The sequence below is a fragment of the Girardinichthys multiradiatus genome, chromosome 17 (assembly GCF_021462225.1).
Source record: "Girardinichthys multiradiatus isolate DD_20200921_A chromosome 17, DD_fGirMul_XY1, whole genome shotgun sequence".
Taxonomy (NCBI): Eukaryota; Metazoa; Chordata; class Actinopteri; order Cyprinodontiformes; family Goodeidae; genus Girardinichthys; species Girardinichthys multiradiatus.
Window position 1 is genome coordinate 1,618,495 of NC_061809.1, and position 22,101 is coordinate 1,640,595.

Below are 22,101 nucleotides of genomic sequence, written 5' to 3' on the forward strand. Positions count from 1 at the left end.
GTATTATGGTCTAATGAGGCCAGAGGCATCATGGGTATTGTATTCTTACACATCTCCCTGTACTTCCAGGTAACAGCAACATCAACAGAAGGCAAAGCATGCTTTTCTAATATTTCCTGAGGAGGATGGTCGACTGGCCAGCTTCACCTTCACGTCCCAGCAACTTCACGCATGAGCCCACCTCCCTTCGAGGCGTCTCGCCCCACTCCCGCACCCGCACACTCACATGCGTACTCACACACACACACCCACACACACCCTCTGAATGAGTGACTTTGAGTCAAAACTCTTGGAGACTGTTTATTTATTGGGGTGTGAGGTTAACTTATTTTGCTGCTAAACTACTACTGTCTACTATATGTGACATATAACATGTCTGTGTGTGTATGTGTGTGTACACATGTGTGTTAGGGCATATGATGTGAACTGAAGACGCCATGCACGGTTAAGCAGTCTGTTAGGTTACTGTCATTTTTTCTGATTGTAATTCTTCGGTATCTTTAGTTTGAAATTCAACTGATGTTGATGTCAACGCTGTGACGAAGTTGTTGTTTTCATAGTTGTGCTAACAGAGCGACAGCTGCAGTTTCTTCAAACTTTTTATGCATTGTGTTTATCTATACATATATATTTATGTGTATATATGTACATGTTTATTTGGAGATTATTTGGTTTTTTTTTCCTTCGAGCTTCCGTGACTGAACTATACAAGATTTCTACATTTCAAAAGGCTGCAGCACTTGACTGTGTTGGCTTTGAGAGGGATGGGAATGATGATGATGATGATGATGATGATGATGATAATGATGGATTTCCCATCTTCGATTTTCCAAATACATTTCAGATCAACTTTGTTTTTATAAGGGCCCGCTGCTTTCGGGGGTTCCACTGAAAGTCTGAGCATGGCGACTGACAGCTGAGGGCTGAACAAAGCTAACAGTTGTAGCTGTTGGTTTATGCTCATTTCGATCACTGTTAAATCGACAGGACCAAATCTATGACAGGTAAAAGCTTGAATTTGGCATGGGCTGGTAGAGGATTTTCACGGTATGATGACCATGATTAAAAATTGAAACGGTTTCCCAGTATTCAAACAAACTTTGTAACATGATCTAAATGCTTTCTTCAAAACATAAAAGCATGTATTACTACTTTTCCTAAAATATGACATTGTTGATTACAGTTATGTTACATATAACATATTTAGATTTGCATAAATAGACTTAGGCAAAAAATATGGAATAAGCAGCTGTTAAATTTATTGTTAAACATGTTCTGTTCTTTATAGAGAAATGGAAATCTAACAGGCCAATAGGCAAGATATCTGATCCGGTAGCCTGCAGCCTGCTGCTTAACAGACATAACAGTTTGTTGCCTCATTGGTTTCCACACCATGATTGTCTGTCTTTTCCATCGCTTAAACAATCAACAAATATTGCTGTTTGGAACCATTTCCTTTTGTAAAAAACATACAGTGCTGCGTTACTCTATCCTTCAAACGTCAGAGAAAACGCTGTCACTTTATCTGGTTTTTAATTTTTCGTAGGAAAACGAATTGCAGTTTTGAAATCATAGCCATTTAAAACCTTGGAGTACCACCATACCGGAGACCAGCCCATGCTTTATTGTGAAGATTACTGGACAGTATTGTTGAATGAGAAATACCAGAACCCAAAGGGTAAAAGATTGTACAAGCTTACAACCCCTCCAACTGCCAGGGCTGCGATGCAAACGTACAATTTGTTTAGGTGTGACTTTTTTTTTTTTACCTCGCACTCCAGTGTTTGGGTTTTTTGTTTGTTTTTTATCAGGGACGTGGGCCTCAACACAGCTGAGTTTACCCAACAGTATTAAGGTGTGTTCTGTGACCTTTCCTTATAAAACAACGCGGATGCTCTTAAACAACGGTTCCTTTCAAAACCATGTCCATCCACAGTTTTTTCCATCATTTTTACAACATAGAGATTTCAAATTGAAACTTTAGACTTTACTGCTCATGTGTTGTTAGCAACTGACAGTGATGCTAAAGATAATTAAAACCTTTTGACGAGTCTTTGTTTGAAATACGATTACTGTAGCAATAAGAACATTTCCCTGAATCATTCTTAAATGACAACTGATGTTCATTGCATTCCTGGGGTCAACCTAGTTAATTTTCCATCAATAAATATCAAGCAGCAGCCATTTTGCTGAGGTTAGAACAGTTTGCAAGAGCTAGCATGCCTCAGAATATAAGGTCAATGCTACTCTGCCTATAAAACTAAACCCTGTTTCGATATCTACTTTGTGAAAACGTAACATGCAGCATTAAACGTGGTGAAGCTAGGCTAGCTTTCGCAGATCTCTGTTTTTATGCTAACTTTAAGTGAGCAAATTAACTGTTTGCTAAAACTAAACGTACAATATGAAGTTACATGTTCAAACAAATGTAGGTCACAAAAACGGTGTCTAAATGTTACAATCTCTGGTATCAAGGAGAATATAATTAGCATAGCTAATTAGCTTTTAGCTAATTAGCTAAAAGGCTGATAAAGTTGAAGTAGTCTTTTTGTTAAATGTATGGGAAAAGATTTTAACATACGGCCTAAAGATAAACATTAAAACAGGCAGAATTTAAATGAGATGCCGTATTGGTGCAACATTTAACAGCCTTAAAAGGTGATATTTATTAAAAGCAGAAAAAACAGAACTACTTATATGGATTATTAGTGCATTAAACATCAAACAGTAAAAATGAAAGTTGTCGCAGAATCAGAGGGAGGTTTTCTTGTTGCTCTTTTGTTCAACGGCAGAATGAAAACCATTTTGTGACAGCAAAGATTTGTTTAAGCAACACTAGTGTTCTTTGTTTCAGATTAGGTAGCACATGCTAGAGTGCTTGAAGCACTGGTAAAGCTTGATAAACTTGCATCTGAAATCCATTAATGTAATAATTTTAACATCAAACACAGATTGGAGGTAATGGGGCAATGATCCTGTAAAAAAAAATACAAATCTTTTTCATCTAAATTATTTTAAAAATTGCTTAATTTGAGAGATTAAATTGTGATTACACAATTAAATACAGTAAACTGTAAACAGGAAGTCATTATATTAATGATAAATGTCCTGTATTATGTTGGCTTGTTGTTTTTTCAAGTCAGAAATGTTTCTTCTGTGTATATTCCACTTTATTCAAATTAAGGATCATTTCACTGTTTACTGCAAACTGTGTTTCTGCTAATATGAATTTTTGTACATGAAAAGCAGTAACATGCACGAAAGGAGATTTCTAAAACAGCTTAATATTTATCATTGTAAAACTGTACTTTTTCAGATGGATGAATGACTTGTATGTGTTTATGTCTGAGCGTGTGGGGATGTGTATGCCTGATGCATGGAAGGCCTGCTGTGTTGTCAACTCAAAATCTCTGAAACACTGAGCTGCCGGTGAACAGTTGGTGTGTGACTCTTTTTACTGGATCTATTTATTTCTCATAACCATCAGAAGTAAAATTTAAAATTTGTTTCATAAACCGCCTGTGTATCAGTCATTGTCTGAATAGTGATGCAGAGTCTTGAAGGTAAACACAAATTTACATGGGAAATCAGGTAAGATTTTTTTTTGAAAAAGGAAAAGTCATTTATTTAAAAACAACAAAATGAAAACAAATGTACAACACTGACAATAATCTGCTGTTTTTCCTAAAACAAAAAACTAAAAAAAAAACCCAGGAGCAATTTTATAGCTACAAAAAAGCTGTTTGTGCAGTTTTGACCAAGAAAGTATAAAGCTCTTAACACATTTACAAAAACCTTACATAGTAAAAGGTACAGCAACGAGATGGCTAAAAAGTACAGTACAGTGCAAAAAAAGAAAAGATTAAAAGTATAGAAAATTGTGCAGGAAGACCTGCGCTGAATTTTAACTCTGGCTAGCAGACTCTTTGCTAGGAGTTGTTTATAGACCCATCTCATGTAGCCAAGTTTGTTCATTTTTTCCAGCGTTTGATCAAATTTAATCCTGAGGCTTTCAGAATCCAGGACAGACAAACTGTTCACATTAAAAATGGTGGTTAAAGCGGACACATAAGACGCAGCAGAACAGCAGGATACTGTTTTTCTTCTTACATTATAAACTTGTTTGGGGGTATATTTTGACATTTTTTAAAAACCTTTACCTTTTTTCTTCAAAAAATATAACTTATTGCTGAAGCTAAGGGAAAAGGAAGTTCTTAGTCTTAAGATTTAAGAGGGGAAAATATAAGCTTGCTTAAAAGCAACTATATCAACTAGCACCTTGAACAGTATTGTTAGTAGTGCTGTTATTCTTTTAAGGTAACAAGCACATAGCAAATGTGGCAGTTATGATCATTTAAATGTATTTTTGATGTGTAAAAATAGCATAAGCCCTAATATGATGTGAGCCAACACACTCTGGTTGCATCAAGTCTTAGAGGGTTAAGAAAGGTTTTCACAGTTCTACTTAAGTTGTAATGCTTTCTGATTTTAGCTCACAAATCTTCAAGAATTTCTTAGAATCTTAGTCTGAGGCAGAACTGATGCCGGGACTATTTATGACAACTAGAGAGGATAACGGCAAAGGAAAACCTGTTTATTAATAGAGGTTTGGGCTGTGACTGGTTACCAAATGAAATAGGAGCTGTGGAACAGTCTGACCCCACGTCAGGTGTTTTAAAACAAGTGTGATGGTGACCCTGAAGTAAACATACAAAAAAAGAAGGCTGTGCCCTTCTCAGAGAGCAAATCCTCAGAGTGGACCTCCCGTTTCTTCTGGGATAAAGGTCTCAGAGCAAGCATACTCAGTCAGGTTCATCTCCATCCAAGTTCAGGGATGGTCTGGTCCTATGATGATGATGATCTGACCCTCTTCGCTCACAGAGCTCCTGCTGGCATCAGGACTTGTGGGAGCTGGAGGAGAGCAGCAGAGGAGAGGGAGCATCCACATTGGAGAGAGGAATGGGTCCATTCCGCAGTGTGGGGAACTACAGGGGATAATTTAAGCAACAGGAATATTAAAGACGTTTTAAGAGTTTACGAAAAGTATTTTCCACTCTTCTTAAAATATTTTACAGTATTCTAAGCTTCAGTACTTTACTGACCCATGGTCAAAGCCAAAAAAGCATAGACTTTAACTTTAAATCTCGCTAATGTGAGACCTATTTTAGCAAGAAGTAATTCGTGCTCTACTGATGATTAGATCATGTTTGTGGTCAGACAAATCTAAAAGTCAGGGTGGGGGTTATAGTTTCAGCATTTTTTTAGAGGTCTGGGAAAGAAATTCATGAACTTGATAAAATCCTGTGAACATGATTTGCTGGCAGTATCTTTTTATAGTGGGTTTATTTGGTGTCCACAAAGAGCTCTGTAGTTGGTACCATAAAGACCAGCTAAATTTCAAAGGGTTCCTACAAATAAACAGCCTAATGACTAGTATTATAGTTAGTGCTGGAATGGTTTGTTAGGTTTTCTGTCAGCTTTTTGAGTTTGGCATGGAGTCCTTCTACCCTTCCTTTCCTTTAGTTCAGTGCCCACAACCTTTGGGTCCTTGGCAAAGATAGATACAGGTGAGCCTTGAAAATGTTTGGATTTGATGACAGCAGAATGGAGGTAAAAGTCTGCTGTGTTTTGTTATATTAACACATTACACAAACTACAAGGTCTCAAGTATACTTGGTTAGCCACCTGTGTGTGATCTGAAAGGAGCTGAGTCAAATGATGCAGGTATTTTTGAATAAGCTGAACCTCGAGGTGTTTAGGAAAAGCAAGCACCCATTAAAGGATATTACATCCAACACAAATAAGGAAGATTACCTGGAAGAGTTGGGCATGGCTCTGCAGCTGGGCTGGGCTCAGAGGTCCCACTGGACTCAGGCCAGACCAGAAATGGATATTGGACAGCAGAGGACTGGAAGTTAGCAACAGACCAGATGGTGTCTAGAAAGTCAGGAAATACAAGAAATCAGAAGGTTCAGAAGATCAGAGAATGTAAGAGGACCTATATATAGGATGGTTCATTCTGGCTGAAGACCAACCAACCATAAAAGTTACAATATCAACAGTTTGTCATCTGAAACCCAATTCACATCTATCTTACTATGTTGCAGATTGATCTAAGACTAAATTTGATAATAGGGAAGAACTTTTCAAAATCTGTTCTTGGGCTGTCTAATTGTTCAGGGTTAGCATAAGGAGATTTCCCAGCATGCCCTAAATGGTGCAATGTTCCCCCTAACTCATCTTGGACATTGTTACAGAGCTGTACTTTGATGACATCCACTTGTCAACTACCAGTCATTGATCAGTCAGACCATTTCCTCTAATATTATTTGGTAATTCTCGTTCACTTCCCCTAAGCTAGTTTTAAAAGTTCAGCATAAGCGGGTTGATGTTTTTTGTTTCAGCTTCACAGAATGAAAAATTGGTGTGTACTGACTTGGTTTCAAGGGCATTACAATGACCTTAATTTGGTTTCAAACCAAATCGGGACTAGTTTCTAAGAAGGTATCAAATGTCTAAACACGTTCTTCCAGTAGGTTTGCTTGAAAAGGGGTTACCACAAGGAGTAGGTGTTCACATGGGCATATAGAGTAATGAGTTTAGCCGTGCAGTGTATGATTACTCAGTCTGGATAAGAATGTCAGCTGAGTGCCTGAATGTAGTCAAACTGTCCTGTTTTGGCCAGAGAGCTACTGCCAGTGAATCAGGAGTGTCAGGAACATATGGGTTCACTTAGAAACCTCCTCAATCCTCCCTCCCCTCCTCCTCTCTTTCCGCTCACCTCTTCCCATCCCCTCCCTGTCTGACATTCTGCATCAAAAATGTTCCTTCCTCTCCTCTGCCTGTTACCTATTACTGGCTGTGTTTCCAGGGGTAATTTGGGGAAGTTCAGTGATGTTAATTCATTTATAATGTTAATTCATACCTGAGCAGTCACAAAGGCAGGGGTAAGAGATCCAGAGGGTAGTGCCGGACTGTTGAGGGCAATGGAGACGAGGTCACTCCCCGTCAGGAGAAGAGGGGAGGCAGAGATTTCCAAGCCTTTGGGTTTTCTGCCTTTTGAAGGTTTACTGTCGGTCAACCCCCTTCTCTCTGGCGTTGGGGTGCACTGTAACTTCTCCCTTTCCCTCTGGCCAGATGATAAGTTTAAAGGTTGAGCGATAGATTCAACATAATCAGTATCTGTGCCAAGGTTCTGCCCCCTCACCCGTATGTGGGCGGGGCTTTGGGATGGGGAGGAAGAGCCAGCCAGCCGAGGAGACAGCAAGGAGAAATTTGGGCTGTCTGTCGTAGATGGAGGTGGGGTCGGAGGAAGGGATGAGTGGCCACCGGTGGTTACAAATCGGATGACGGAAGAGTTTTCCTGGCATCTAGGCTCCTTTTTGATTGGCCGGTGCTTTTCCAAAACGTGTTGCAGGGAGCTAATGGTGATCGGGGAGTATAAGTTGGAATGGAGATACTGGTTTCTGTCCTCCTCTTCAGCTTCAGGTTCTGACATGGCCCCCCTAACCTCCTCGATACTACGATCAGACTCCACCACTGCCGGGTCCATCTTCAGAATTTCAGGAAACGAAACAAACTTGTAGACAAACTTTTGTCCAATCACTTTTTTGATGATATTCTGCAAAGGGAATAAAAATGGAGACCTGTCACCACAAACCTCCTTTTTAGCAATGTTTTTGTGCATTATTGTTAACATCAACAGTGTGCATACTTTGTCATAGTAGTAGCGCAGCGCTCTGCTCAGCTTGTCGTAGTTCATGTTGGTCTTGTTCTTCCGCAGCCCCCACAGCTTGGCCACCTCCTCCGACTTGAGCAGCTTGAACTCGCCGTCGTTGGACGTCCAGCAGATGAGATGTTTGTGGCTCTGGTCAAGCAGCAGCTGGAGTAGAAACTGCCAGAGCGTGATGGAGCTCTCCATGATGGCACAGGTACCAGTGTCCTGCATTGAGAATTAGGAAAGAGCTGTCATTAACTGTTTGGATCATTTAGACAGTGGTTGGCTATATGCATCTACACAATCTTTGGGATTGAAATTTTAAAAATGCTGTTATATTTATTCTGCTCCAGTAGGTTGCAACAACATCAACATTAGTATCAGAATTCAAAAGAAAAATATCCTGAGCGTAGCTAAAGCAGTTGCTGTCTCTCAAAATATTTGCAGCTAATGGGTTGTTTATAAATCTTTAATTTTAGAAGGCATTTAAAAATATATATATTTGTCATGAAAAGCCTCATTTACATAGAGATGGGAGGTGCAGAAATTGCTGACACACTCAGTTTATTATAGTTGTAAGATTTATTCATAGCATGGAAGAAATTAGTTAAACTTAGTGTAGGAGTAAACCTTTAATGCATCTCCTCTGAGCTTCTGTTTGACACATTAGTACATGCAAACATGGTGCATGTGGTTTTGCTACTTCCTTGCATGCATGGTGAACAGTTGGTGTGATCACTTTCTGCTAACTGACCCCTGTTTGACTTTAACAATGGACACTTTGCCTTCTAAGAGAAATTCATACTCTTATTTTTTTTTTTACATTTTTGTTGCAACCACAAACTTCTACATATGTGGCTGAATACAAAAGTGTGCACCACTTTCAGATTTTTAATTTTAGAATACAAAATTACAATAAAATATAGATGTTTGTAGTTGAAAGGGGACAAAATGAAAAAAAAAGTTCAAAGATTATTAAAAGTTTTGCAAGGCACTGACATAAAGAATAAAAGAGCGATCAATTGTAATATTCTTTGTTGTTCACTGTTTGACATGTTTTTCCTTCTTCATTTCTGTGCATACCGTTTCATATTGAGTAAGTGAGAAAGGAGCAAATGTCAAATGGATTTCAGATGTTTCCATGGTGATAAAACAGGATGTGGTTAGTGACCCTTCTGCCAAGACAAGCGTGGCCCTAACCGACGTGTTTACCTGGAAACCGCTGACTGCCTGTGTGTCTGTCTGTTCCTGTGCGCTCTCTGAAAGCTGTTACTCCGCCTGCCTTCATAATAACATATTGTTCAGCAGTGCTGGAAATGTGAGAAATGAGTGTTGGTGGATCTATTTGTCTTTGTGGAAGGAAACCAACCAGCAGGAAAAAAGAGGGGAAAGTGCAAACAATGACCCATCATCATCACAAGTACACAACTGACCGACTTCTCGCTTCCTATTTCCTGCATGAATATGTGCTACTGTGTGTTGGTGTGTGTGAGGTGATGGAGGAACTTTGGTGATGTTTGACTGTCTAAAAGAGGACTTCCTGTCATTCAGCTTCAGGGGCGTCATTCCCAGTGAGAGGCTGTCCAGGACTTCCTGTCACTGGGAAGCACCGGTAACATGCATACACGTTATCTTCTTTATAGATCAGTTGTTGTTAACAACCCAACAGATGTAGAAGGTTTTTTTAAGAATACACACACACACACACGGCCTGACTTCCATACATTTGTACCTAAATTAATCCTGATCTTAATCCATCACCAGTACACCTAATCCTGACATAAACTACGTCCAAGCATTAGCCTTAACTCCAAAAAATGATGTCCTATTACATAAGGACGAGGCTTTGGACCCAATCAGGCCCATAGCTCTTAAGAGGATAGGTGAGCAGAGCCGGCCCGAGCCATAAGGAATCTTTGGGAATGCACAGGGTCCCCTGCTGGACTGGGGCCACAGAAGCACTTCTATATGTTTGGGAAACCTTCACAATTGGAAAGTTACTTGCTACAGGTTTTGAATTGGATTCAGGTCTGAACTTGGACCCAAACCATTCCATTGTAGCTCTGGTTGGATGTTTACCTCCACCCCAGTCTTTTGCAGGCTTTCTTTCAAGATAACTCTGTAAATAGCATCATCCATTTTACCCTCAACATCCAGCTGAAAAAAGCATCCCATTAGCATGATACTGCCACCACCGTGTTCCATGTTGGTGATGGTCTGTTCAGGAAGATGGTCAGTGATAGTTTTCCACCATGCATAGTTTTTTTTATCTAGCCCAAAATGTAACCATCTGATCAAATCATCTTTTGCATTGCTGTTCTTCTCAGAACTGCTTTATTTAGAATAACATTAAATTATACACAGGTGAACTATTTTAACTAATTAGGATTAGGATTAGGATTCTCCGTCTCCAGGGTAACATCAGCACTATGTTTCTCGTCAGTTTAGCAGAAGGAACCCAAATCATGACCCTCCTTCCATTTCGTCTGGTCCATTGTTTTTATTTTGAAAATATGTCTATGTAAAGAGGAAGCAAATCTTTTTTTTTCTGAAACTCAAACGTCTCTTTGTTTTGCGACAGTCAGTGACTCATTTTCAAGATGTTGTCTGCTGCCAGCTTCAATCCGGAAGCGCATGGCAATTAGTCTGCGAGGTCCAGACAAACCAGAAAGTCTACTACCAGGTTTTAAAGGAGCCACGGCTGATTTTCAGTTTCCTTCCTTCAGTAATTGTCACACCAACCTCATTCTAGATTCCGCTTTAAATATGTAATCGTGTCATAAACAAGAACGCTGTTTGTTTCAGAAACCTTTTACGCACGGATTGTACTCATTTTACGCACAGGTTTAACAGTTTACGCACGCCTTGTTTGCACTTTTTAGGTTGCTACTGTGGATTTGCCCTTTCTGTGTTTTCCTAAAACATTTTGAACCTATTACAAGTCATTTTAGTTTACTTCAATGTTCCTTCGAGTTAACTTTGAAAAAGTTTGAGACAGAAGGAAAGTTGGCACCTACCCAGTTGTAAACGGCTGCGGCCCTTCTCTCTGTGCCTCTGTCCGCGCGTGTCGTGGGAGTTCTGTTCTTAAAGGAGAGCGTGTGTGTTGTTTCGGGGCTCCATGCTGCTGCTGCTGCTACTGCCCCGCTGTCTGAAAGCGGATCCGCAGCTTTTCTCCCTCCTGCCTCAGAGCAGGAAGTCGGGACGCGCAGACGGAGAGCGGGCGCACTTCCTCTGGCGCAGTATTCCCGTCTGTGTAAACACACACACACACACACACACACACGCACAAGCAAAAATCTCTATTTCCTATAAACACGCCCCTTAAACCACTTTCTCGTACACGTGCACGCGCATGGACGCACGCGCACGCGCAAATCATACAACTAACACCCCCCCACTCCTATGCACTCACACACACCTACACACAAAGCACAGAGCCAAGTGACAACTGACGTCACCTTCTTCCTGTTCACCAGGAGGGGTTCCTGTTTCTAAACACACACACACACACACACACACACACTAGGTCAGCCGACCTTCCGGAAATGTGAGAAAAATAACCCAGCATTTCATTTCATTTCATTTGGATAAAATCTATCATTTTTTTAAAACGAAGATCTGCTCAGAAAACATTGAAGTGTCTGGAACTGTTTCACATTTTGTCAGCTTCAGTGTCTTTTATTAAGATCAATTATTTTCCAAAGCAGCTTCACGTCATGGTGCTGCCACCTCCAGGGTACTAAATACACACGCATGTCACACTTTTCAGATTTGTGTTTTCAAACCATTCTGGTGAATAAATGTGCCCTTATCTAAACCATTCCATTGTGTCTCTTGGTTTATGTTTAGAGTTGCCTCCGCCACAGTTTCATGTCTTTTAGAGCCTTTAACAAGTTTTCCTTCAGAACTTTATTCATTTCCATCCATCTTCCCATCAACTCTGGCCAGCTTCCCTGTCCTGGCCAACAAAATGCAACCCTACAGAAAAATGTTACGACCACTACATTTTACAGTGGGAGGTTTGTGGCAAACTACCGACCGAGCTTTTTATGGCGAGACAAAGATCCATCTCTTATTCAGACTTCGTGTGTTAACATGTTTGTTTTTGAAATAAAATAATTTTAAATAATATGCTGCACATAAAAATGTGTTTGAAATCAGGATTTTATTAGCTATTTAAGTCTTACAGTGTCATACAAAATCTGCTAACATCTGTCTTATTTTGTCCTGAGGGGCACAAATCTCTTAAAGTGGGAAATATATCATGTTGTCGTTTGATTTATGTCTTCGATGAGGGTGATTTCCAAGAACTGGCTGTCATTCCATTTTTTTAACTTGTCTTTGCGATTCAGTTTTACTATGTGGGCTAAGGGACAAGCATGTGGAGAGGTTTTCTCTCTGCTCCTCTCACTGTGGGGGATTTGAGTGCTAATTAAACGCATATACTGGATGTGGATAGGGCTGGCGCAGTTGGTAGCACTGTTACCTCGCGGGCATGTTCTCCCCGTGCCTGCGTGGGTTTTCTCCGGGTACTCAAGCTTCCTATCATAGTCCAAAAACATGACTGTAAGCTTATTGGTCTTTCAATCGCCCTTAGGTGTGTGGGGAAGATGGAGATAGGTACCAGCTTCACCGCGACCCTGTTCGGAAGAAGCGGGTAAAGAATATGGATGCATGTAGATGTTAGTAAACTGCTTTTCTCTTGCCGTCTCTTTTATTTTCACACAATAAAAATATGACAGAGTGAGAGGTGTTTATTTTTTCTCTCTCTGTGATCCAACTTCCTGTTTCCTCCTCGGCCCCACCCCCATCTTTGAAACGTCAACAGCGCCAAACTTTCGGGCTTCTTTGGGGGTGAAAATGAGCGGCAGTGTAGAGGAGCCGCAGTGGAGGAAGGTGCACTCCGTTACAGGAGTCATACCGCGGTCCAGGCATGGTCACCGGGCGGCGGCCATCCGCGAACTGATCATTATTTTCGGTGGAGGGAATGAAGGGATAGCGGAGGACCTCCATGTTTACAACACGGGTAAGCTAACGTTAGCTGCTAATGTTTTTAGCTTTTAGTAGAGGAAAATGACCCAACTAACGAGCTACCTGTCACGAAGTTTGCTGATTAAAATAAAACATCAAAACTGAATTGCCAGTTGCTATGGTTTCACTTTGTTTAAAGGCAGTTTGTTAAATTGGGTGGCATGATATTACTTTAAACGGCTAAATTCAGCTAGATCGTCCCTGATTCAGCATCCATCGTATGCAAGAGCGATGGACATAAATATTATATGTCGTAGCCTTGAAGGATGTATTGGAAAAGTTCTGTTTCCAGAATGAAATAAGAAAACCGATGGCTACAAAAAGCATCTAGTTAAGGTGCAACTTTCTATCTAAACAGTACTTGGTTTGGATTTCTGTATCTGAGCTTTGATACATGGCAACTCGTATAAAGTATGATTGTTTTCCTTTTCTTTTTTAGCAATATGGACTAATTATGTGTGGAGTATCTCTAAGCTGTGAAGAACCATGTTGTTGCTCTAATGCAAGCAGCTGATTTGACATCTATCTTGTTCTTTCAGTCTCGAAGCAATGGTTTCTTCCTGCCGTGAGGGGGGACATCCCACCCGGGTGCGCTGCTCATGGCTTTGTCTGCGAAGGCACCCGGATCCTGGTCTTTGGTGGGATGGTTGAGTACGGAAAGTACACAAACAGCCTGTACGAACTTCAGGTAAGTCAGATCCAAAGTTAGGTCCGCAAAGCTGGTGATGGTAGGTACAGAACTTTTCAGATCTGCTTTCTGTTTTCCTCAGGCCAATCGGTGGCTTTGGAAGAAGCTGAAACCGAGAGAGCCTAAAAATGCCTCTCCTCCGTGCCCTCGGATCGGGCACAGCTTCACCCTGGTGGGGAGCAAGTGTTACCTGTTTGGAGGCCTAGCCAATGACAGTGAGGACCCCAATGGCAACGTACCAAGGTGCTGTAAATATTGCAGCCTTTTCAACATGTATTCGAAACAATTCAGTTCAGTTGTATTTATATAGCGCCAATTCACAACACATGTCGTCTCATGGCTCTTCACAGAGGGTTTAGAATGTGCTGGGTTGTTGGGGAGATTAGATTAAACTACCGAGTGTTAGAGTTTTGCCATTTTAGAATGGGCTATGTGTAGGGGTACTAAGTAAAATAATAAACTGATAAAGTTTGTCCATCTAGAGCCCACTAATGGTCATTGTTATACTAAAAACCACAAGGATTGGGATACCTCTCTCTGTCAGACTGATTATAACCATTGGAAAAGAGAAGGGGTCATACAGGTAGCAGAAATTGAGGGAGTGTTTCCTCCTCAACCATAACTGAGCCGGTTTTGGCTAAACCTGACTCCCTCTTACTCCAACCAACAGGGAGGGAAGAAGACGGATGTACAAATATTTGGAGAGTGTTGTTTCCTGTTGCATTGTGTGAAAGGTTTAAAATGGGCTAAGTCAATTCAATCAAATCATACTGATTTCAAGTCAGGTTCATACATTCCAATTAATAACTAATCATTGAACAGTTCAGTCAGATTCAGTTATTTATTTTAAATTGGATAAAAAGTTTTTCTATCTAAGGAAACCCAGCAGATTGCATCCAGTCAGTGACTTGCAGCATTCACTCCTCCTGGATGAGCATGTAGAGACAGTGGACAGTCACTGGTGTTGACTTTGCAGCAATCCCTCATACTGAGCATGCATGTAGCGACAGTGGAGAGGAAAAACTCCCTTTTATCAGGAAGAAACCTCCAGCAGAACCAGAACCAGGCTCAGTGTGAGCGGCCATCTGCCACAACCGACTGGGGGTTTGAGAGAACAGAGCAGAGACACAAAGAGAATAAAGAAGCACTGATCCAGGAGTACTTTCTATGGGAAGGAAAAGTAAATGTTAATGGATGTAGCTCCTTTAGTTGTTTCATCTAGAAAGAAAGAACAGATAAACTCTGAGCCAGTTCTCAAGGTTAGAGTCTGAAAGAGAGAACATAGAGTTAGTCACAGTAGAAGCTCATTCAGTAGCCATGTCTAGGAGAGAGAAAGGGTTAAACACTGAAAGACAGGGCTATGTGGATAATCTGTAGAGGGTGAGCATTAAATTGTTGCCAGCAGAAGCTCAGACGATGCCCCTCTCTAGAAAGGTATCACAGGTAGACACAGAGTCAGGCCAGGTTTAGCTTCTAGGAAGAGAAAAGAGAGAACATAAAGTTAAAAGCTGAAATAACAGCAAATAATCCAAAATTGGAGAGTAGTGTGAGAATGTAGTGAAGAGGGTGAAAGTGGTCATTATGTCCTCCAGCAGCCTAAGCCTATAGCAGCATAACTACAGAGATAGCTCAGGATAAACTAAGCCACTCTAACTATAAGCTTAATCAAAAAGGAAAGTTTTAAGCCTAGCCTTAAAAGTAGACAGGGTGTCTGCCTCACGGACTAAAACTGGGAGCTGGTTCCACAGGAGAGGAGCCTGATAACTAAAGGATCTGCCTCCCATTCTACTTCTAGAGACTCTAGGAACCACCAGTAAACCTGCAGTCTGAGAACCAAGTGCTCAACAAGAGTTGATTCTGGTCCTGGCCACATTTTTTGGCACCCCTCATGTTAATGCTTTGTAAAATCTGTTCTGCCAGTGGGAAAGCCATATTCTTTTAAAACATATTACAAAAGTTGGAGCAAACGCGGGAGATCTTTAATGTTTCCTCTTTCCACAATCTAGGTTTCTCATAGTCCTGCTTGGTTCTCTTCAGTTCAGCCCACAGAATTTGTATAGGATTTAGATCTGATGGTCCTGGTTTTGATTAGGTTGTATGTTTTGGATCATTATCCAGCTGAAAGATCCAATGATGACACAGAGGTCAACAGGTTTATAATTTAAAAAAACCTGTTATTTGAAAAGGCTCCATGATGCCATTCACGGTTGAGAGGATCTGTGATCATTTAGAAGAACAACAGGCCCATAGGATCATAGGTCCTCTGCTGTATCCAAATGTTCATCCTTTGATTCACACCAAACCCACTGTTTGCTCCAAATGAGCTCCATCTCAGTGGATCTGACCCAACCACCTAGATCCAGTTAAAGCCCCAGTAAAGTTTATCAGATTCCATGTTTATCTCTGTGATAATAGAACAGAAAAAGGATTTAACTGGAATTCCTTCCAAACAACTGGCCTTCACATCTTCACCAGTAAGTGTGCTGGGTACTGTAAAAACCAGGATCAGTTCTCCATGCAAAGAGAAATGCTTGCTAAGGTTTCTGGTTGATAGGTTTGACTTTTTATGTTGTTTTTAGGTACTTGGATGACATCTACGAGCTAGAGCTGCAGCCACTGACCGGAGTGAAAGGCTGGAATGTCCCTGACACCAAGGGTGGCGGTCCCTCTGCACGGGAGTCCCACACTTGTGTTGCCTTCGCTGGCCTTGGTTCTCCGAAGCTTTATGTGTTTGGGGGGATGCATGGATGCCGGCTAAATGATCTCTGGCAGCTTGATCTCAGTAGGATCTGGCAGCTTGTTGTCAAGATTATTGTTGTTATATATACAAGTCTATTAGAAGCTCATTTTTTCTTCTTCTTTGCTTCAGACTCCATGGTTTGGTCCAAGCCTGAAATAAGCGGCTCAACCCCTCTTCCCAGAAGTCTTCACTCTGCTAACATCATTGGAAACAAGTACTGGAAGCTCACTTGTTCGCTCTGTGTAAAAATTGAGTGGTTCAGCCTTTTAAAAACTCCAGGTTATTAATCTGTGTGCAGGATGTATGTTTTTGGTGGCTGGGTTCCTGTTCCAGAGTCAGACAAACACGTTGCTGCAGGAACAGAATGGATCTGCTCAAACTTATTGGATTCTCTTAACTTAGGTGTGTTATTCTCACTGTCGAGTTAAAGCATCACACATTGAGATCAGGAGGATAACTCTTGCCTGCTTTCCTTTTCTAAGACACAATGTGTTGGAGGAGCCTTGGTCCAGAGCAGCAGGATGACATCGAGTCCCAGCTACAGAACCAGGGGCCGCAGATTGACGATCCGTACTCCTGTTGGCCCAGAGCCAGGGCTGGCCACTGCTCCACCTCCGTCGGTTCCAGGCTTTACATCTGGAGCGGTCGCGATGCATACCGTAAGAGCTGGAACTACCAGGTGTGCTGCAAAGATCTCTGGTACCTGGAGACAGGTGAGGACAGTAGGGGGCAGTGGTGCACACAACACAACTCAAACTTTGGTAAAGAAGAGTGAGATCCCTGTCCTCTGCTGCCAGATCGACCTGCTACACCAGAAGGAGTGATGCTCATCAAGTCCACCGTCAGCATGCTTCATGTTGCGTGGCGCCCCCTGGCTGCAGCGGACTGCTACATCCTTCAGATCCAGCCTGTGGTCAGGTTTCCAGCCACCAAACCAGTCGAGCCAGCTGCTACAGATGGGCAGAGTGGGAAAGATCAACATCCTGCAGGTTAGAGGAATGCAAAAGTTCAGAATATCATCAGGGAGCAGATTTTTCTGTGAAGCAAATGTTAGTGTTGGTAGAGAACATAGGAAACATCAAGATTAATCATTTTATTTTTAAAGTTTATTAAATAGGTTCTGCCATTATCTTTCACTCATCTCCATTTATGCAATATTAGAAAATATAGCTGACATTAACCGTGCAGTGCTTCTATATTTAGTTGTCCCAAAATAACAAAGTTATTGCTGTTTTTTCCCTTTTTCCTTTCCATAGAAGGTACACCTGACCCAGTGACTGTGTTTAACTCTGTGTTTTTGCTGTGACGGGCCAATAATGAGGCTGTTGCTGTCATTACGTCTTCATCCTGGCCCAGTCATTCTGTGTTGGGATGGCATTTTTTTCTCAGTAAGTAATGTGAATGGAAAACTCATTCCCTTTCCTGTATAATGTGATTTCTTAGGCTCCCAGCCCCTTCAGAACCAAAATGAGGACTCGTCTGGTCCAGAACAGAAAGCATCAGCCCAGGTAGATTTTCAGCTTCACGTATACTGAGCAGACCAACCACACAAATGCCTTTATCATGGTCTAAACTCGCACTGGGGCATTCTTTTTTTTTTACTATATTTAAGCAGTGCATGTATGACTTTTCATTTTTGGCTCAAATGTTCCCTTTTAAATTCCAGGATGCATCAGTGAAACCAGAAGAAACCAAAGCGGAGGATAAGAGTGCAGGGAGAAGGACGGAGGCCTCGCAGTCCAAACATTGCGGTCGGTTCTGTTGTGAAACCCTGTTTTACTGAGAAGGATTTTTAATAGGATGGTTCAATAAAAGCGGTGCTTAATGTATGTTTTCATGCAAAATGTACAGTTGAAAGCAGATATTTACATCAACTGTAAAAAAAGACACACAAGCATAGTTTCCTCATTGGCTGACCTAAATCAGGTCAGTTAGGATTACCAACATTATCTCTAAAACCAGAGGACAGGTTTTACAAGGTGTATGTAAACATCTGGTTTCAGCTTTACATTCTATATATTGTAGCTGGACCAGCTATGGAGGACAACGGCTCCGCTCAGCAGCAGCCAGGTAAACGTGATGCTCAGAGAGAAACCAGATTCCAGGATTTCATGAAGTAAACATCATCCAGGTTGTCTTTTTTTCTGCTTGCAGACAAACAAACCACTTCAACTGACCAAAAAGGGGATCCGCACACTAACACAGATCAGGTCAGATCACACACTGATTTGGTACAGAGCCTTGCAAAAGTGTTCACATTCATTGAACTTCCTCGCATTTTGTCGTGTTCCACCACAACGTCAAGATTTGCTCTTTTTCCATCCTCCCATCAACAGTGAACAGGTTTCTTTTTCTCTGTGGAAGAAAAACATCCCTGCAGCATGATGCTGCCAACACCTAAAGGGCTAAAAACATTATTTATGATGCAGTTTATTTTGATGAAATGCAACCCCAAAATGTATAGAAGTTAAAGCGGTGTGAAGACTTTTGCAAGGCAGTGTAGCTTGTTGTAAATTCAGCTCTGGTGTGCTGTCTTCAGGTTGAGGAGAATCAAGATGGCTCCATGTGGTTTGATGTTGGTGTGTTTAAGACGCTCTACCGTGAGGTCAGCCACTACTTTCTGCCTGCTGAAGACAACCAGGTGAAACCCCTGAAAAGTCAAGACGCAACATATACTGCAAAGTTTTCCAGTGATATTTACTGACTCATTTATGTTCCTTGAGCCCTTCCACCAGAGGAAACTGCCCGGGCCTCAGGACTATCAGGGCAGGGAGAAGCAGGAGCTGATTCCAGGTCAGATGTACCGGTTCAGAGTCGCAGGAATAAACTGCTTCGCCCAGGGAGACTTCAGCGCAGTCAGCGAGTTTAAGACCTGCAAGCCCGGATTTCCTGGAGCGCCCGCTGCTGTCAAAATTTCCAAGGTGACTCAAGAGCATCTCAACTCAATAGGATTTAAGAGTTAGCTGTAAAGATTTTGTTATTTAGGAGGGGTCTGGTGTGTGTGCAGGCCAGTGATTCAGTCCAGATTACCTGGGAGGCCCCGTCGTCTCCATCGGGCCGGATCCTGGAGTACTCCATGTACCTGGCTGTGAGGAAAAGCCGCTCCAGCTCAGAACGGCCAGGACAGATGGCCTTCATCCGAATATACCGCGGCACCAAGACCTCCTGTTCGGTCAGCTCCTCTCACCTGGAAAATGCTCACATCGACACCTCCTCATCAAGCCGTCCTGCTGTTGTCTTCCGCATCGCAGCGAAGAATGAGCAAGGCTACGGACCGGCGACGCAGATCCGCTGGATCCAAGGTGGGAGGGCTTCATTCTTCATTTTCTAACTTTCTGTTCATTCTTTACCTAAACACACCTGATCTTTGTGTTTTTACAGATCCTATTAAATTGCGGGCCTGTGCCTCCAAAACAGACTGCAGTGATGAGGCTGGCCCAGATGCAGCTGACGGGTAACCATGTTGTGTCATTTTGCTTAAACTTATTTGAACAGGGTTCCTGTCCCGTCTGGAAAGTCAGGAATTTGATTTTCAAGATCTGGATAAGTACGGAAAAAGAAAACCAAGTTTAGAAAAATGTGTTTTACAGACTTTATTCCTTTTCCCAGTTCACTGTTATCCCTTCTTTCCTTGGCTTACCCTTTATGCCTTCCTTCTTTGTGTCCATCCATCCTTCCTTCCTTTCCTTTTTAGTTTTTGCAGCTCCTAAAAAACTTCAAACTCATTAGACCTACTTGTTTTTGTTCGTCTTGCAGCTCCAGCTGAGAGTGTTCTGGGCCAGCTACTTGGAAAAAATCCACTCAGGAAGTTGAATTGAACATTTCCTAAACATCTTTCCTAATTTATTTTTCTGTTTGTGATTAAGCTGTATATAGATTCACTGGATGATTTTACCTCCAACTGTTTTTTATTTAGCGACATTTTTCATATATATCTGAAACACCAGTAATAAATACTGCAAGGTTTGAGAATATTGTACGTTTAACCCAGTTTTAGACTATATCTTTGAAATCTGGCCGTATTCAGTAGAGAACAGATTCTGATCCATGACGGTTTCAGTATCAACACCTTTTAGGTTTTTAAGACTGCGCTGTACATCTAATGTATGCACGAGCTCTGTTGGTTTAATTTTAGATTTTCAATGAAAACAAACGTCGCATTACATAAACTCCACAAAATATATTACTCCGGCAAAGTTGTAAACGTGCTTGTATTTTCAGGCAGAGCCGGCCCAAGATTGGAGGGGTCCTAGAGAGGATTTCATATTGGGCCTCAGTTCGATTTCACAGTTATTTATGAAATAAGGTTCTGACATGCTCATTCGGTCTGGCAGTCATGTTCATTGTACAGAGCTTCAAAACAGACTTAGTAAAGTTGAGACACAGGAACGTTTTGTAATTAATTGCTTGATTTGTAGTGGAAATGATTAGGCTAGTAACTGGACGATCAAACAATAAATAAATTGTACTGTATTATTACAATTTATATTTTGCCTGTTTTTAAGCTATGAATAAATTACAAGAATGTATTTTTTTGTCTTTTTATTCAACCTTTAAAAATCTGTCAGATTCTCAATAAACGTAACAAATTTGATGTTAATTTATTTATAGTCTAAATGAGAAGTCAAGCTCCCTTGGGCGCCCCTGCTGGCCTGGAAGATCCAAACAGCAGCTCAGGTTGTTTCAGCCTCAGGCTGACTGCTTCCATCTATCAGCTCTTTTAGTGCCAGTGGTATTTGCATAAAGGGCGGGTAAGCTGGATGTATTACAAAACGGGAAGTTCTTGTTGTTTTTAGTCGTTGGTGACCGTTTATTTCAAAGAGAACCTCAAACAAACAGGAACATGGCCAATGACACAGTATTTAATGAGACTGCTTCCTGTCAGAAATACAGGCTCTTTTACATTGCTGCCCTTCAGTGATGCTGTTTTTTACTCAATTACTCTGGTCATAATGTTGTTCTGTATTCTACGCATGAATTGTATAATAGTTTAATACCAAAAATCTATTCTTTTTTATTTCTTTCCAGCAATTTTATTAAAAAATATCCAACATTATTAAACGGTCTCATTATTTAGGGGTCATTAACTTGCTTACAAGTCTATGTATTTTACCTTGTCTGAAATCACTCTCTTCCTTTTAATCCTCATAGATCTCCTTGTTTTTTGCTGCAATGGTTTTTCTACTTTAAAAGGTTCATTACTAAGAGAGCAATTTCTACAATTTGGCTACAGTGATATGGGGACCCAACCTGGAATCAGCTTTTCATATTTGTATATCCTAGGACTACATGTGCCTCAGACATTTATGTATAAGCAATGGAGAAAACTAAACATATTCTTATTCAAGATAAATAAAATTGATCTTAACAGACCTCGTGAAGTTGTGTTCAGTTATTGTTATTAGAGACTGGCCTGGGACAGTGTTAAGTTTGAAGTAAAAGCACAGTTGGATCATATGTTTTGCACTGTTCACTGAGTGAATAGAAACAAAGATTGGAGAGTTCTGTACATTCCTCACATATACATTAGAAAAACAGCTCTGCATCAACGTGGCTTAGCTGTGGCCAAGAAGGATCTCCTGGTGGTTTGTGCTGAAGTGGATCTGAAGAGGCCTCTGGGTGAAGAGACTGCCTGTAAATTCTCTGCAAGAACCTAGATTTGTATTTACTCAAGGTGACAAGAGCAACATTGTTCTGGTCAGGACATGTACTACTTTTCAAATAAATTAGAGTTCAAAACTTCTAGCATGGAGTGAAAGCAGAAATACTGATGACATATCTTTACTACTTTAAGAACCTACAAATTCCTGACCCATCACAAAAGCTACAAACCACACAAGAACAAACATCTGGCCAGATGTCAGGGTCAGAGTTGCAGGTATACATTACTTACAAGCAGTTCTGATGGTTTATGCATATCTGTTC

At 41.1% G+C, this 22,101-nt stretch overlaps 3 protein-coding genes across 15 annotated transcripts in view; 2 read left to right on the forward strand and 1 right to left on the reverse strand.

Moving 5' to 3' along the window:
* The window catches only part of cdk17 (cyclin-dependent kinase 17), a 56,266-nt gene extending 52,751 nt beyond the window's left edge, over window positions 1-3,515 (forward strand). For all 13 annotated transcript variants that reach the window (XM_047389638.1, XM_047389643.1, XM_047389640.1 and 10 more), the window contains one exon: window positions 70-3,515. In XM_047389638.1, the coding sequence (XP_047245594.1) occupies window positions 70-110 (41 nt within the window). In that variant the 3' untranslated portion in view covers window positions 111-3,515. The remainder of the gene's footprint in view (window positions 1-69) is intronic.
* Window positions 3,516-3,592: 77 nt separating this feature from the next.
* Window positions 3,593-10,999, reverse strand: elk3 (ETS transcription factor ELK3). The gene is made up of 5 exons (XM_047389650.1): window positions 10,735-10,999; window positions 7,715-7,942; window positions 6,926-7,621; window positions 5,815-5,937; window positions 3,593-4,985 (listed from the first exon to the last, which is right to left on the reverse strand). Exons 2-5 carry the CDS (start codon window positions 7,919-7,921, stop codon window positions 4,896-4,898), a joined length of 1,116 nt encoding a protein of 371 aa, XP_047245606.1. The 5' UTR covers window positions 7,922-7,942; window positions 10,735-10,999; the 3' UTR covers window positions 3,593-4,895.
* A 1,507-nt stretch (window positions 11,000-12,506) lies between these two features.
* Window positions 12,507-21,549, forward strand: hcfc2 (host cell factor C2). Its single transcript, XM_047389635.1, has 17 exons — window positions 12,507-12,743; window positions 13,288-13,436; window positions 13,519-13,679; window positions 16,016-16,218; window positions 16,306-16,390; window positions 16,475-16,578; window positions 16,659-16,889; window positions 16,974-17,165; window positions 17,620-17,684; window positions 17,843-17,927; window positions 18,202-18,246; window positions 18,331-18,386; window positions 18,716-18,817; window positions 18,900-19,097; window positions 19,184-19,478; window positions 19,558-19,630; window positions 19,933-21,549. The coding sequence occupies exons 1-17, from the start codon at window positions 12,578-12,580 to the stop codon at window positions 19,940-19,942; spliced, it is 2,220 nt and encodes a 739-aa protein (XP_047245591.1). The 5' UTR covers window positions 12,507-12,577; the 3' UTR covers window positions 19,943-21,549.
* The last annotated feature ends 552 nt before the right edge of the window (window positions 21,550-22,101 follow it).